This window comes from Biomphalaria glabrata, chromosome 8 (assembly GCF_947242115.1).
Source record: "Biomphalaria glabrata chromosome 8, xgBioGlab47.1, whole genome shotgun sequence".
Classification (NCBI taxonomy): domain Eukaryota; kingdom Metazoa; phylum Mollusca; class Gastropoda; family Planorbidae; genus Biomphalaria; species Biomphalaria glabrata.
In genome coordinates this window covers 19,081,417-19,097,636 of record NC_074718.1, presented here as the reverse complement: position 1 = coordinate 19,097,636, position 16,220 = coordinate 19,081,417, and the positions used below count along the sequence as shown (strand labels likewise).

Sequence of the window (16,220 nt, the reverse complement as noted above, 5' to 3'; positions counted from 1 at the left end):
CTCCTAGCACCGAAAACATACAATGAATATTAGAAAACCATAGATTCATAGAATGAAATCTAAAGAAGAACATCAACGTAGGAAGTTTTTTTTTTATAACTTTATGAATGGGGATTTTCTCCCTATTGTGCTGATGTTTGGGAGAGCCGGATCTGGCCCGCGGGCCGTATTTTGACCATCATTAATCTAAGCAATTCAATAGACATTGTGCTAAATGTGAAGGAATCATGTTTGTGAGTTTGGGACATGCATAATGGCAGATTACACATTTTTAAAGAAAGAAAGTGGTCATTTGATGTGAATGAATCATTTAATGTGAATGAATCATTTGATGTGAATGAATCATTTGATGTGAATGAATCATTTGATGTGAATGAATCATGTTGGCGTAAATGCAGAACTAGAATACGTTTTTTTTTTCAAACAGATAATGGTTGATTCAGTAAGATTAAACAAGGGCGTGGTTTTAGTGGGACATGCGACTGCTTGTTTTGGTGGGTCATGTGACTGCTTGACCTCTGATTGTGCAGGGTCATGCGACTGCTTGACCACTGGGTTCCGTACATTACCAATCAAAGAGTTGTGTGCCGTGTGCCCCTCATCTTAGCTTCTAGTTGAAGTGATCGAATCCGAGGTCTGTGTTTCGTGCCTTTGTCGGGACTTTCATTTGCATAAACAGAAAAAAAAAAAATTCAAAAGTTGTATTAGTAATTTAAAAAGCTGATTGGGAGATTCTCTACGTGTGAGTCCACCAGGTGTCGCTGGGATTGAGTTAGGATGTAGACAGATAACATATTGCACTTAAATTCACATTTTGTATATATTTTTAGACATGCAAAAACTAAATAAAAATACATATTTTTATGATATTTTAGGAAAATATTAATTTCTACTGACCCGGAATTAAAAATGTTGTCTAGTTCTGTTGACATTTTCTCAGTAGACTCTGTCCACGCAGGTAATTTAGACATTTTTCTATTTCAAACAAACCTTCTCATGCAGAATAAAAAGTCTACTTACAGTTACCTAGTCTAGTTTTAAACTAATGTGCATCTTTACTACGAATTCTTAATCCACAGTCATCAAACATTTACAGCGTATACATTTTAGAATAGCAATTAAATTGACTAAACCTTTCTGTTATGGACCTAAATACTAGAATTTCTAGACTAAATTGACTCTATCATCCTCTTTCAGTCTATGTTGACATATTGGACATATTGCTATGTCACTTCACAAAGTTGAAAGTAGAAAGATCTAGATCTATAGGTCAGTTTAGTATATCTATTGTCCTACTCATTTTTTGAATCTGGGCCAAACAATGACCTTGATCTAGATCTATAACATTTCGACTACATATACTTTTGTTTAGAAGCTAGAGTGTTTAGCAGAAATAGGTTGGACTCTTACGACACTAGAAATACCGGAAGAGGAAATCAATATGTGTTCAATTATAGAGAAAAAATAATTTCGCACCTAAGAAAAGTGATTCCACTTCTGTACACTAGTACTACACAAAGTGGTGTGCATCGTGTACTAATGCGTATCCAGGAGATAACCCATGAGGCAATCATAATGTTTGAAGAAACAGATGTATAAACAAAAATGGTTATTAGATTAAATAATTTCATATATATTTGATATTTCAACACTTTCTAAATTGAGTCTTCTTATCTTATCTTATATAATACAGACGTTACTTCAAAAAAGAACTTCGAGTCGCCGCCAATCATTAATAAACAAACAAATAAATACATAAATATCTATACTATAAAGTAGAATGTGAGGTGTATGTATGTTATTTATAGACATCAAAACCGCTTGACCAATCTTGATAAAACTTGGCAGGAATGTTTCTTAGGTACCAACTTAGACCTTAGTGTATGTTTTGTAGCCCTAAAACAAACTTAAGACCCTAAAAATAAAGTTGACGACTCTATTAAAGCTATAGCATTTTATGGATCTAGGCCATGTCTACAATGTTGACATGAGAAAAGATCGAAAGGATTTAGACCTAGATCTAATTTTAAGAAATACACTTTGCGCAGATAATTTTTTACTTTGACACATGAAAATACAAAAGAAGATCCTTTGATTTCATTATATAATAAAATTAACCTTCAATTTTGTGTTTCAAAAGTATTTATTACATTAATTAGTTCCTTATATATGTAACTACAGATTTCCTGACGAACATTATTTCATTAGACAATACCCATAGACATATATATTTATGTCTATGACAATACCGTAATGAATAGCGTACTAAAAATTAATTCGTTTAATTGTTTACTTTATAATCCCATCCCTAGATCTAAAACTAATTCAACTCTAAGATGATAAAACTTCTCTTCGCACAGATAGTTTTATACTTTAACACATGAACATACTAATTATAGTCCATTCATTTCATATTTTGATCAAATAAACATTCAAATTTGGTTTTCTAAAGCATTATTTTTAAGAGACTACATTCGTTTACAAAAGCTGCGAAGCCGAGTTGAGATAGGCCTAGATCTATATTCATTCATGAATCGCGTACTAAAAATTATTTCGTTTAATTGTTCACTTTATAATTCCATTTATTTAACAAAGCTATCGCTCTTATCGTTTTTAATAGATAAGAATGTATCGACTTCGGGTAAACCCATTGTCGCAAAACTGATAGGTACATGAAGAAAGGTGGGATGAAATAAATAGGATGTAAGAGATGGGAGTACATGAGAGAGATGGGAGAACATGGAAGAGATGGGAGGACATAAGAGGGGAGGACATGAGAGAGATGGAAGGACATGAGAGAGATGGGAGGATATGAGAGAGATGGGAGGACATAATAGAGATGGGAGGACATGAGAGAGATGGGAGGACATAAGAGAGATGGGAGGACATGAGAGAGATGGGAGGACATAAAAGAGATGAGAGGACATGAGAGAGATGGGAGGACATGAGAGAGATATGAGGACATGAGTGAGATGGGAGGAAATAAAAGAAATGGGAGGACATGAGAGAGATTGGAGGACATGAAAGAGATGGGAGAGATGAGAGGACATGAGAGGGATGAGAGGACATGAGAGACATGAGAGGGATGGGAGAACATGAGACAGATGGGAGGACTTGAGTGAGATGGGAGGACATGAGAGAGATGGGAGGACATGAGAGAGATAGGAGGACATGAGAGAGATGGTAGTACATAAGAGAGATGGGAGGACATAAGAGACATGGGAGAACTTGAGTGAGATGGGAGGAAATAAAAGAAATGGGAGGACATGAGAGAGATTGGAGGACATGAGAGAGATGGGAGAGATGAGAGGACATGAGAGAGATGGGAGAGATGAGAGGACATGAGAGACATGAGAGGGATGGGAGAACATGAGAGAGATGGGAGGACTTGAGTGAGATGGGAGGACATGAGAGAGATGGGAAGACATGAGAGAGATGGAAGGAAATAAAAGAAATGGGAGGACATGAAAGAGATGGGAGGACTTGAGTGAGATGGGAGAACATGAGAGAGATGGGAGGACATGAGAGAGATGGGAGGACATGAGAGAGATGAGAGGACATGACAGAGATGGAAGGACTTGAGTGAGATGGGAGGACATGAGAGAGATGGGAGGAAATAAAAGAAATGGGAGGACATGAGTGAGATGAGAGGACATGGGAGAGATGAGAGGACATGAGAGAGATGAGAGGACATGAGAGAGATGGGAGGACTTGAGAGAGATGAGAGGACATGAGAGAGATAGGAGGACATGAGAGAGATGGAAGGAAATAAAAGAAATGGGAGGACTTGAGTGAGATGGGAGGACATGAGAGAGATGGGAGAGTTGAGAGGACATGAGAGAGATGGGAGGACATGAGAGAGATGGGAGAACATGAGAGAGATGGGAGGACTTGAGAGAGATAGGAGGACATGAGAGAGATAGGAGGACATGAGAGAGATGGAAGGAAATAAAAGAAATGGGAGGACTTGAGTGAGATGGGAGGACATGAGAGAGATGGGAGAGTTGAGAGGACATGAGAGAGATGGGAGGACATGAGAGAGATGGGAGAACATGAGAGAGATGGGAGGACTTGAGAGAGATAGGAGGACATGAGAGAGATGAGAGGACATGAGAGAGATAGGAGGACATGAGAGAGATGGAAGGAAATAAAAGAAATGGGAGGACTTGAGTGAGATGGGAGGACATGAGAGAGATGGGAGAGTTGAGAGGACATGAGAGAGATGGGAGGACATGAGAGAGATGGGAGGACATGTTGTAGGCGGGATGTTGGTTTGAAACAAATAAAATCGGGGAATAAATACAAAATGATTTGTGTACAGAAGTCTAAAAAAGTTCTGTTGCTAATATTTTGATCACGATACAGGCGATAGTGAAATGGGCTTTAATTTGTTTCAAACATCTCAGAAAATTAATATTACAGAATGAACAGGCACGTTCAAAGTAAGAAGATTTTACACGGTATAAGAACTCAAGACATTTCAACATTAAAACCAAACTTTTATTGTCAATTCTCTTTTAGAAGTATCTACTGGACATTGCATAATAAATGACTGAAAGTGAATAAATCAGATGCACAATGAGATCAAAGTAAAGACACTGGGCACACAAGTGAATCAGCACAAGACGTTTAAAAAAAGTAAAGTTCCCCTTTTAGACCTTGCTATCATGGGGCAGACGATGTTAAGGTCATCTGTTTCTTTGGCCAACGGTTAACGAGCAAGGTGTCATGTGGCCAGCACAAAGATCAACAGTCTTTTTACTTTCCCCAACTTAAGTCAGGTACCCATTAGAGCTGGGTGGACTCAGAAATCAAGAAATTCAAAATCCCAGTCTTCACCGAGATTCAAACCCAGGACCAAAGCGTCACCCCAACAAAACACTTAGGAACAACATAAATATGAGGTACGAGGAGTAAGAGGAAAAAAGGGAGGTAACATTTATTGACACAAATATTCACAACAATAACGGTAAAATATATATAATACATGTGGCCCGATCTTAGAGAAGTAGCCCGATCTTAGAGAAGTAGCCAGATCTTAAAGAAGTAGCCCGATCTTAGAGAAGTAGCCCGATCTTAGAGAAGTAGCCAGATCTTAGAGAAGTAGCCAGACTTAGAGAAGTAGCCCGATCTATGAGACACGAACCAAGTGTACAGTGAACTGATGGTAAGCTTACAAAGTTTCTAAATTCTAATGTCATACATGTAAAGAAAGGGCATGATAAAAGTCATGATATTAATTTTTGATTTGTACACACTTAAACACTGACGCAGCCTAATCTAACACTTAAACACTAAAGCAGCCTAGACCATAAACTACGCATACTATTTTTTATCTTAAGTTTCAGATTCAAGTAAGACGATACTACACAATATTTTTTTGTACAAAGTTGAAATCAACTTACACCGTCAGTCTGTCAGGTACACATTTCGTACACGCTATTTATCCCATTTCCCATTGTCGTATCAAGTTGAAACTTTGCACAATCATTGTTGCTAACAAAAACACTAATCAATCAAACAATTAATTAATACATTAATTTGTGGTAATTAATTACTTTTGCTTGATATATAAAGGGAAGTAAATCATATAGTATTGAAATATATGGTTGTAAATGAGCAAATCTTTCCGTGTCACAAGCTTTGCAGGTTTCATTTAAGTATTTTAAAAATTTTTTGTTTGTTTCATAAAATTAAAATGTATTCTGAGACAATATGAAGTGGGTCCAGTATTAAATATCAACATGACACATTAGCCTTTGTGTTGTAACAAGGAAACATTTGAATGTGACCAACTATAACAATGGAAGCAATATATTATACATGATACAACCGTTAAGGTACATTCAGAGCCAGGAGGCAAGTAGAAAAGACTTCCCAAATTTTCGTAGAGAGTTGAATAAAAAGTTGAGCCCAAAGCCTTATTATGACTCCTGACCAAAGCGAAGGATTTTACCCAGAGACGAGGAATGTGATATTGACTCTTCACTGACCATTCTGTGCGGAGATACATCATCAGGCAAGTCGTTAGGCTGATTTGTACACAATACCATCACCAACAGTGAGAAGGCGACCACATCAGCCCCTGAGAAACAGCGTGGCGGATGGTTTTGCGAGTCTTTCTTATATGCCTTAAGCGTGTACTGTTCGTTAGAATCCTATTGTGGAAACTCATTGGGGCGTTGTGTTGTAGCTCTCCATCACCTCTAAAGACTTTCCACGAAGTTGAAAGACGCGGACATGATACCAGTAACTTGTGATCTCACTAATACTATATTATCCAATGACCCCACAAGCCTCGACTGTATCCAATGGCTCTTTGATTGGCATTGTACCCATAAAGAGCCGCACGAATTCTGTGGCTGACCATTGCTTGAGTAGCCAGCAACACAGTCTGACACGTCACGTGACTTTGATCCAATTGTAGCACGTACACAACAACACGTTCTCGTCCATAAACAAATATTTATAACACACTGAGTTGTCTCTCTTTAGTCATTAGTACCAAGTACTTAGAAGCAAATAATTAGTACCAATACCATTATGCTGTGTCAAAGACTATGTTTGCATTCCTCCAATGTAAGTCTGGACGTGTGTGTGTGTGTGTGTTAGTGCACATGCTATTCTGTAATGTAATATAAACATTCAAACTTCATTAGGTCAATTGATAAAAGTCATTGTTGTATCGTCTATGTCAGGTCCTGATGTTGTACCATAGGCATGGGTTTCTTGTTTCCTCAATGTAGTAAAACGAAGTATTTGTTTTGAATGCACCATTCACTAGAGGAATAAATGTTGAAATATACTCTCAAAGTATCCAATGATTTGTGAAATACATTACAAGCCAAATCTAATATTGTAACAATTCTATAATGTTAATAAACACAAGTCCTGCTTGGTGGAATTCACTTCAAGTAAAACAAATATTCAAGTAACAAAAAAAAGTATATACATTGATTTCAATCTGCTTGCTACTCAAGGTTCCCATTCAAGTAAACAATTTATTATAATGTTAATAATGTATAATGAATCTGTTACTGTATATATAAATGAAACAATACCACTTTATATATTCGACTGATGTAGTGAACAAATTCACCATAAAAGTGTAACACTGCTGTGAATATCATTTATTTAGAGTTATTGTCTTCTGACGCAAGGAGCCAGACAAATGCTCACGTCTCACTTATCCCTTGAGTCAACAGGGACAGTAGACTTGTGTAGGCAGTTGGCCCCCATGACCATGGATGAAGTACTTGGCTGGTTCTCCGATTACATATCCACAAAGTAATAGACGAGCCAATAGCCGAGGTTGAAAATGATGAAAGCTAAGGGAAACAAATATCTGGAAATTCTGCCAAAAGAAAAAAAATGAAGAGAGAACCAGATAAAACAAGACAAATGTTTCACTCAGATAAAGTTAATACAAATGTTTCACTCAGATAAAGTCAATACAAATGTTTCACAATGTCAAGGACAAGAGTCATTTTAAGGCAGAGAAGTGGTTAGAAAAAAACACATTTTGATCGAGTTGATTAAAATGTTTTCATCAGTGTGTGTTTACATCTGTTGTACTTAGGGTTAAATGTGTGTGATTACATCTGTTGTACTAAGGGTTAGGGTTAAATGTATGTGTTTACATCTGTTGTACTTACGGTTAAATGTGTATGTGAGTGTGCATTTAAATATGTTGTCCTTAAGGTTAAATGTGTGTGTTGGTATCTGTTATACTTAGGGTCTAAATGAGTATGTGTTTACATCTGTGTATTTAGGGTCTTATGTGTATGTGTTTAGGGTTTTACACCTTATCTTATCTTATAAAATACAGACGTTACTTCAAAAAAGAAGATGATAACGTCCTACGCTTCATGCATTCAGTCAAGCATGTTAACCAATGATTTAAATTCTGCCAAGCCACTGGTTTTCCTGGCTAGCTCAGGCAACCCTTTTCCATGCTCTAATATCACTGGGGAAGAAGGAGTATTTGTACAAATTTGTCCTAGCATATGGCATGAGGAATGTGCCTTTATCTTTGTGTCTTTCTGAGTATTTTTTTAGATTTTGTTTTTTTATTTGAAGATTATGGTTCAGTGTTTTATGTATGATTGCTACTTTACTTTTGAGTCTTCTGTACTGAAGGCTTTCTTAATTTAGTGATTTTACTAAAGGTGTTACTCTAGTCAAATGTGAATATTCGTTTGTTATGAATCTCACTAGTCTATTTTGTGTCTGTTCCAGTTTCTTAATGTTTTCTTGAGTTGAGGGGTCCTTGCTATCATGCTCTACCTTCCGTAGTCAGGGTGTAATTTTTTGTGTTACACCAATGGTTCCCCGTAATCTTAAATGTGGCGTTGCTAGGTAATCATATCGAATATACATTACTTGGTTGACTTGTGAAGTGTTTGTCTTCAGAATAACTATAGCATATCAATAATGTTGCATAATGAAACCAGTCATGTAGTCTTAACAATGTTTTATTGATGTAGCCCAATCTGATCAACGTACCTGTCTATGTAGTCTTGACAATGTTTTATTGATGTAACCCAATCTGACCACAACGTACCTGTCTATGTAGTCTTGACAATGTTTGATTGATGTAACCCAATCTGACCACAACGTACCTGTCTATGTAGTCTTGACAATGTTTGATTGATGTAACCCAATCTGACCACAACGTACCTGTCTATGTAGCGTGCTCCTTGTTTGCCATACAGATGCAACCCTTTCGAATCTTTTCTTGCCAACTTTGGTTTATCTCCCTTTTCTGAGTCCGTTATCTGCAGCGATACACCACAATAGTTGTTAAAATAGGACATGCTTACAAACAGTGTTTAAATAAGAATTAAATAAAATAATCTAAAACAAATCTAAATGATCCATTTCTACCCAAATTATTTCCGGAACCTAATGTTGCCAATGTATTAAGAAATAGCTGGGTGTATATTTTTTTGGGGTTACCATTTTATAGAGTACATAGCTATCTGCTGTTATAAAATAAATATAATAAAAAAAACTTTGTACTCTCTGACAGATATTGGACAAATAAGATAAGATCTAGCAGCTTGTAAAAACATTTTAGAACTCCAGTCAGATATTACAAATATGACGTGAAGGTCCTACTTACTCCATTATTTTCTGTTGTGTTGTCAAACGAGTCCGGTGAACTAAAGCAACGGTAGGGAACTCTTCTCCTGGCTAGAACATTGATGTAAGCAAACTCTAACAGGGAGGCGAATACAAAAAACAAACAGGCAGCCATCCAGACATCAATAGCTTTAACATAACTGACCCTTGGCAGTGATGCCCTGGCACCTGAACTTTGTGTGGTCATTGTCAGAACTAGGAAAGAAATCAACAAAACACAATGTTCAAATCAACAAACACAATGTTCAAATCAACAAAACACAATGTTCAAATCAACAAAACACAATGTTCAAATCAACAAACACAATGTTCAAATCAACAAAACACAATGTTCAAATCAACAAAACACAATGTTCAAATCAACAAACACAATGTTCAAATCAACAAAACACAATGTTCAAATCAACAAAACACAATGTTCAAATCAACAAAACACAATGTTCAAATCAACAAAACACAATGTTCAAATCAACTAAACACAATGTTCAAATCAACAAAACACAATGTTCAAATCAACAAAACACAATGTTCAAATCAACAAAACACAATGTTTTGTGTTCAAATCAACAAAACACAATGTTCAAATCAACAAAACACAATGTTCAAATCAACAAACACAATGTTTTGTGTTCAAATCAACAAAACACAATGTTCAAATCAACAAACACAATGTTCAAATCAACAAAACACAATGTTCAAATCAACAAACACAATGTTTTGTGTTCAAATCAACAAAACACAATGTTCAAATCAACAAAACACAATGTTCAAATCAACAAAACACAATGTTCAAATCAACAAAACACAATGTTCAAATCAACAAAACACAATGTTCAAATCAACAAAACACAATGTTCAAATCAACAAAACACAATGTTCAAATCAACAAAACACAATGTTCAAATCAACAAAACACAATGTTCAAATCAACAAACACAATGTTCAAATCAACAAAACACAATGTTCAAATCAACAAAACACAATGTTCAAATCAACAAAACACAATGTTCAAATCAACAAAACACAATGTTCAAATCAACAAAACACAATGTTCAAATCAACAAAACACAATGTTCAAATCAACAAAACACAATGTTCAAATCAACAAACACAATGTTTAAATAATTTTCAGACATAATAAATAAACAACTATCAAAAGTAGGCCTAAGAGTACGTCATATGTAGAATGGAGTTTCAACCTACACAGTTTTGTCTGTACCCAGACTCGTACTTTGTTTGCAGAGGTAAGTCATAACCTTTCTTGAACTGAAAGTGACCAACAAGTTCAAACATCACAGAGGAGGAAAAGATTCCAACCTCCCTTGACATTATTCCTAGCACCAAGTTTCGGGACTTGCTCCCGAAGAAAACCACAACAAAGATGTTAAACTCGCCTCAACAGACGTAGTGAAGAGACCCACAGGAGTAGAGAAAATGTTTGTACAATGTTTGACATGTTTCCAATGTTCCTTTTGAATTAAAGATAATTTATTTTCTAGGCCAAACATCTCACAAGTAAACGGGGGATGGGAGCGGGCAGCGTTTGAACTCGGGACCATCAATAAATCCGTACGACAGTTCAGCGTGCAAACCGCACGACCACGCAGCCATCCTGGAAAGACAACTCCAGTCAGATGGCTAAGGGAGGGAACACGAGACTGAAGACTTATGTTAGAAGTGACGTTGGTTAGATCATCTACTACCATTAATTAGCTCTAAGTACACTGAGTGATCTGTATAGTATTTGTTTTTATTTGTGTGTAAACATAACTCTATTCCATAACGAATGTAATTGCTTGTAAGCACACATACTCCAATGTTGTACTTCTACTATTCACCTGTTAGTACGCCGAGTGAGATCCTGGCAGGGATGGCCTCAACATCCAACCAAAATGAGACCCAGGACAAGATGACAATGAGAACGCTGGGCACGTAGACTTGAATGATGTAGTAGCCCACATCTCTGGCCAGGATGAAGTTGGCTTGGACACAACTGAAGCTGCCAGCTGTCAAAATAAATAGGACAAATGGACTGGATTTGAATTAACAACGAAGCGAATCAAGTAATTTCTTGATAAATAAATACATTGACATATCTCAAATATTCTGTCATGAAATTTAAGACCAATTTAAAAAAAAAAGATGACAAAGAGAGTTAGGTAAGCAACGCACATCAAAAGGTTAGGGTTCCAAACGTTATGAAATATCAATAAACACTCCCTCCCTCTGCTTGATTGATTGGGACCCACTCATCATTTTGCCTTGCAACACATCTCGAGTAGAGATCAATTTTTTTTAGAGTTTACAAACGTTGCAAATCAGACTATGAAAGGTGTCTTCTTTATACATTTCTGTGTCTAAGTCTCCGCAAGCTGGGTTTATCCTTTACTATTAATGCTCAGTTTTTTATATTGTAATAACTTACGGGAGACAACTCAACGATATACATGTTTATTTACATGGGGACATCACAAATATATAGAACATCTGCGTGGGCGGAACTCCATTATCTTCTTCCTAATGTAAACACCCTTCCTAGTCTAGTCTCTTACAGTTTGCAATTTCTGCACTAGCTTGGGTGGCGGTTTGCATGGTAGGGTTATAACATTGCCCCCTTCTTCGCGCTTTTCGTCCCGAAAAGAAGCAGGTTCACAACACTGGAGGTTTGGCATTAGGAGCGTGTTCCTCACGAAGCCATCTGCTCTGTTCTCTGCGGCCGTCGCTTTCTCTTCCTCCAGTTGGCCAATCTGTTCTTGAGACGATGACGTGATCGTTGGACACATAGAGAGATAGTGTCGAGCTCTTGGTGGTGGTGTTAATGCAGTTGATCAATAACGTTGCTTCAGTAGACACTTTCAAAGGATGACTCGTGAAAGAGCTGTAGACTCACATGAAGCCACGCTGTTTAACAAACTGTCATCCTCAGACGTGTCAGGAAGAATTATCTGTAAGGCACTTTTACAACGTTCCAGGTGCAAATGTTCCTTAGCTACTGCATCCAGTTCTGGAATTGATTCATATTTGTTGGTGAGACTCTTAACGTTTATGGCAGATGTACAAATGTATGCCAGGTCCAGACCCCCCCCCCCCCCGCTGTGTTTCTTGGCATTAGCATTCTCCTACTGTAACATCGCACGTACAATTCTTGTTAAACGCCTAAACGCAGTTATCAAGCTTCCCTCGTAAGCATTGGCAGATAGAAGTCTTTAAGGTCCATATCAACAGGCTTAGACGCAGGTCCAATGTAGTCTTGATCTATCCAGTTGATTGAGGCACTCATCTCAGGTACTCTTGTAGAGATGGCCTCAGTCAGAATATAAGCTTCTTTTTCCTTTATCTGTCTCTTTATTTTCATGTCTGTATTTATCGTCGCAGCAATCTTTGTCACCTTTCTTGTCTTGAAAGCCACAATGGAAGGTGATGTCATTGCAGTCGCAGGCAGCGCTAATGTCAATGACGCCATCGTTGCAACTGTCAGTACCGCTACAGTCTTCATTGAGTAATTGTTTTTTTTTCCAACATGGTAGCCATTTTTTTTGTCAGTCTTCTCCTGTATCGAATCCTGCATGGTTCCCATTGGGTCCCGCATGGTGCTCAATCTTTCGAATTGTATTCGTATCGAGTCATACAAATTTTGCTGCGAGTCTTGCCTAGTTTTCTGAAGCGCGCCCATATCTTGATCCACCTCAAACAAGTTTCCGGATAAACCAGACCATGACGAAGATGTGCTCTAAGAATGTCTTTATTCTCTTCAAAGCGTTTCAGACGCCGCCACTCGAGCTCTTGTTTCAGTTCCTTCAATTCCAGCTCGTATAGCCGCTTTATAGATGTCATTTTTAATAAGATCCTACCTACGTTGAGTCGCCCAATTCCACTTCAAAACACCAATGGGAGGCAACTCCACGATACAGATGTTTATTTACATGGGGATATCACAAATACATTGAACAACGTCTGCATTGAGCACAGCCACTTCATAAGCTCTAGAGTTAGGTGGAACTGCGTTCTGGTAATGTCAGCATCCTTCTCAGTCTAGTCTCTTACAGTGCGCACCTTCTGCACTAGCTTGGATGGCGGTGTGCATGGCAGGGTTATAACAATATTGATTTGCTGAGGCTTTGTATCATGCCTTAAAACATCTAGATCTACCTTAAGTCTCAAGAAGCCCAATAATCATTTTGCTCTTCAGTAATAACATTTAATATGCTTTGTGAAAGCCAAGGTCAAGACTAGTCTAGCTAGGTCTGTCTCTTCTAATCTCATGACTAATCTAGCTAGTTCTGTCCTTTCTAATATCAAGACTAATCTAGCTAGGTCTGTCTCTTCTAATCTCTTGACTAATCTAGCTAGGTCTGTCTCTTCTAATCTCATGACTAATCTAGCTAGTTCTGTCCTTTCTAATATCAAGACTAATCTAGCTAGGTCTGTCTCTTCTAATCTCTTGACTAATCTAGCTCGATGTCTTTTCTAAAATCAAGACTAGTCTAGCTAGATCTGTCTCTTCTAACCTCATCTCATGACTAATCTTGCCAGATGTCTCCTCTTATCTCATGAGTTATCTAGCTAGATCTGTCTCTTCTAACCTCTTCTCATGACTAGTCTAGCTAGATCTGTCTCTTCTAACCTCATCTCATGACTAATCTTGCCAGATGTCTCTTCTTATCTCATGAGTTATCTAGCTAGATCTGTCTCTTCTAACCTCTTCTCATGACTAGTCTAGCTAGATCTGTCTCTTCTAACCTCATCTCATGACTAGTCTAGCTAGATCTGTCTCTTCCAACCTCATCGCATGACTTATCTTGCCAGATGTCTCTTCTTATCTCATGAGTTATCTAGCTAGATCTGTCTCTTCTAATCCTTCTAATCTCATGACTAGTCTAGCCAGATGTCCAATCCCATGACTTATCTAGTTTTATGAATTGTATCCTCTGAAAAACTCTTCAATTGAAATTTTATTATCTCACCTTCTCAGATGTTTATGAAAAGTTTAAAACCATAGAGTATAGCATAGAGTATATAATACTAAATATAATTCTTACAATACTAAATTTCTAAACCAAAATGACCAAAACAATTCATCCAGTTAGATCCAATTAGCATTAAAATACCACAGCTCATTCTAGGCAATAGTACAGGGCAGTGTGGTCAGTCAGTTCACTCAGCACACGTCTGGTCAGTTCACTCAGTACACATCTGGTCAGTTCACACAGCACACATTTGGTCAGTTCACTCAGTACACGTCTGTCAGTCAGGCAGTACACGTCTGGTCAGTCAGTTCACTTAGTACACGTCTGGTCAGTCAGGCAGTACACCTCTGGTCAGTCAGTTCACTCAGTACACGTCTGGTTAGTCAGGCAGTACACTTCTGGTCAGTTCACTCAGTACACGTCTGGTCAGTCAGGCAGTATACGTCTGGTCAGTTCACTCAGTACACGTCTGGTCAGTTCACTCAGTACACGTCTGGTCAGTCAGGTAATACACGTCTGGGCAGTTCACTCAGTACACGTCTGGTTAGTCAGGCAGTACACTTCTGGTCAGTTCACTCAGTACACGTCTGGTCAGTCAGGCAGTACACATCTGGTCAGTTCACTCAGTACTCGTCTGGTCAGTTCACTCAGTACACGTCTGGTCAGTCAGGCAGTACACGTCTGGTCAGCAAGTAATACTGTTGGAACGTGCTTTCTTCTCTAGTTTGTATTCAACAAAGCTTGTTTCCTTGTTTTTTTTTGTTTCGTCTTTTCTAGGGCACATTTTCAAAACACTTCTTTCTCCATCTGCTCACTGCTTCTAAATTGCTAAATCCATTATTTAGATCTTTATCTAGTCTCTGATTCAATATTCCAATTCCAATGGCCTACATTTAGGGAATTAGATTCTACAAAGATTCTAGCGGAAATAAAATTGAATAAATTTCCCAACGGAGACCTTGGGTTGCATTGGTCCGATTTAACATCACGTGATATTGTGCCAACACTTGCTGAGATATGAAAGGGAGGGAATTCTTTTTGAGATGCTATCAAAATGACTTAGATAAGCATTCATTGATCGACCTTATTCCTTCTATAGACAGGCCTCAAAATAACAATAGAAATCACTTAAAAATAAAACTTAGAAAAATCTAGATCTAAAACAAAACAAAGTCAAACACTAGGGACGTGACTGAATCAATAGCATCTAGCAATTTCTTTAATGTCAGGAACCGGTCCATAGAACTTTCTAAAAGCCCACACTTGGATAAGTAAGTTATGAATGTCAGCAGACGACGTGTGTCAATTGTTGAAATGATGCCCGTAGTTTCAGAGTCTTCCAGTTCTCAGTGAACACATGGATAACAGAAGTCTTGCTTTGAGTCACTGGTCAGTCAGAACAAAATCACGTACCAGGAATAGGTTGAGAGGTACATCTTAGTTTCAAGTCTTATTAGACCAGTCATATAATCTTATTAGACCAGAGTAATATAATCTTATTAGACCAGAGTCAGAGTAATATAAGCTTATTAGACCAGAGCAAATGTTATTGACGGTCATTGACTTATAAAACTGATTTGCTGGTAGACAACTAAACCGCTGTAGACGTATTATATCTTAACTTGTAAAACTTGAAATCACTTGTGTTGTGAACAAGACTAGTACATATTACATATTAGCTTTCTTCTACTCTAGACAAAATCAACTTGTGATCACATGAACTATATGTAGTAGACGTAAGTACTCAATAGAAATTTGAACAGAATCAAACTCATTACATTCAGACTTCCTATTAGTCTTATGTTCTGGAGGCGTCTGTCTTAACTACGATGTCTGAAAACACTGGCACCTATCTTGCATCCTTCAGACCCAATCGCTTCTTTCCACCGTCATCAAAAGAAACACACCAACACACACACTCCATAACAGTACTATACACTTTTTAGACCAGGGTAAAATAAGCCAATTCACTTATAGGATAGGCACATACATCTAGTTCAAGACAACTATATTTAGGTCAATTTTAAAAGTTTATTTCAAATAATACAAAATGTATGTGTCGACTACAAATCAAGTCAGAAGTTGAACTCTACAACAAGAAAAACATTT

General features: G+C 37.5%; 2 protein-coding genes across 7 annotated transcripts in view; both read right to left on the bottom strand.

The window, feature by feature from the left end:
• LOC106053554 (sodium- and chloride-dependent glycine transporter 1-like) overlaps positions 1-1,443 on the bottom strand; it is a 29,283-nt gene extending 27,840 nt beyond the window's left edge. Inside the window, exon 1 of one of the 2 annotated variants that reach the window (XM_056039553.1) lies at positions 898-1,443. In XM_056039553.1, the coding sequence (XP_055895528.1) occupies positions 898-971 (74 nt within the window). In that variant the 5' untranslated portion in view covers positions 972-1,443. The remainder of the gene's footprint in view (positions 1-897) is intronic. The other variant, XM_056039552.1, reaches the window with a different exon arrangement.
• A 3,035-nt stretch (positions 1,444-4,478) lies between these two features.
• LOC106073838 (glycine receptor subunit alpha-2-like) overlaps positions 4,479-16,220 on the bottom strand; it is a 124,203-nt gene continuing 112,461 nt past the window's right edge. For all 5 annotated transcript variants that reach the window (XM_056038647.1, XM_056038644.1, XM_056038646.1 and 2 more), the window contains 4 exons: positions 10,983-11,150; positions 9,125-9,339; positions 8,680-8,777; positions 4,479-7,354 (listed from right to left, as the gene is read on the bottom strand). In XM_056038647.1, the coding sequence (XP_055894622.1) occupies positions 7,273-7,354; positions 8,680-8,777; positions 9,125-9,339; positions 10,983-11,150 (563 nt within the window). In that variant the 3' untranslated portion in view covers positions 4,479-7,272. The remainder of the gene's footprint in view (positions 7,355-8,679; positions 8,778-9,124; positions 9,340-10,982; positions 11,151-16,220) is intronic.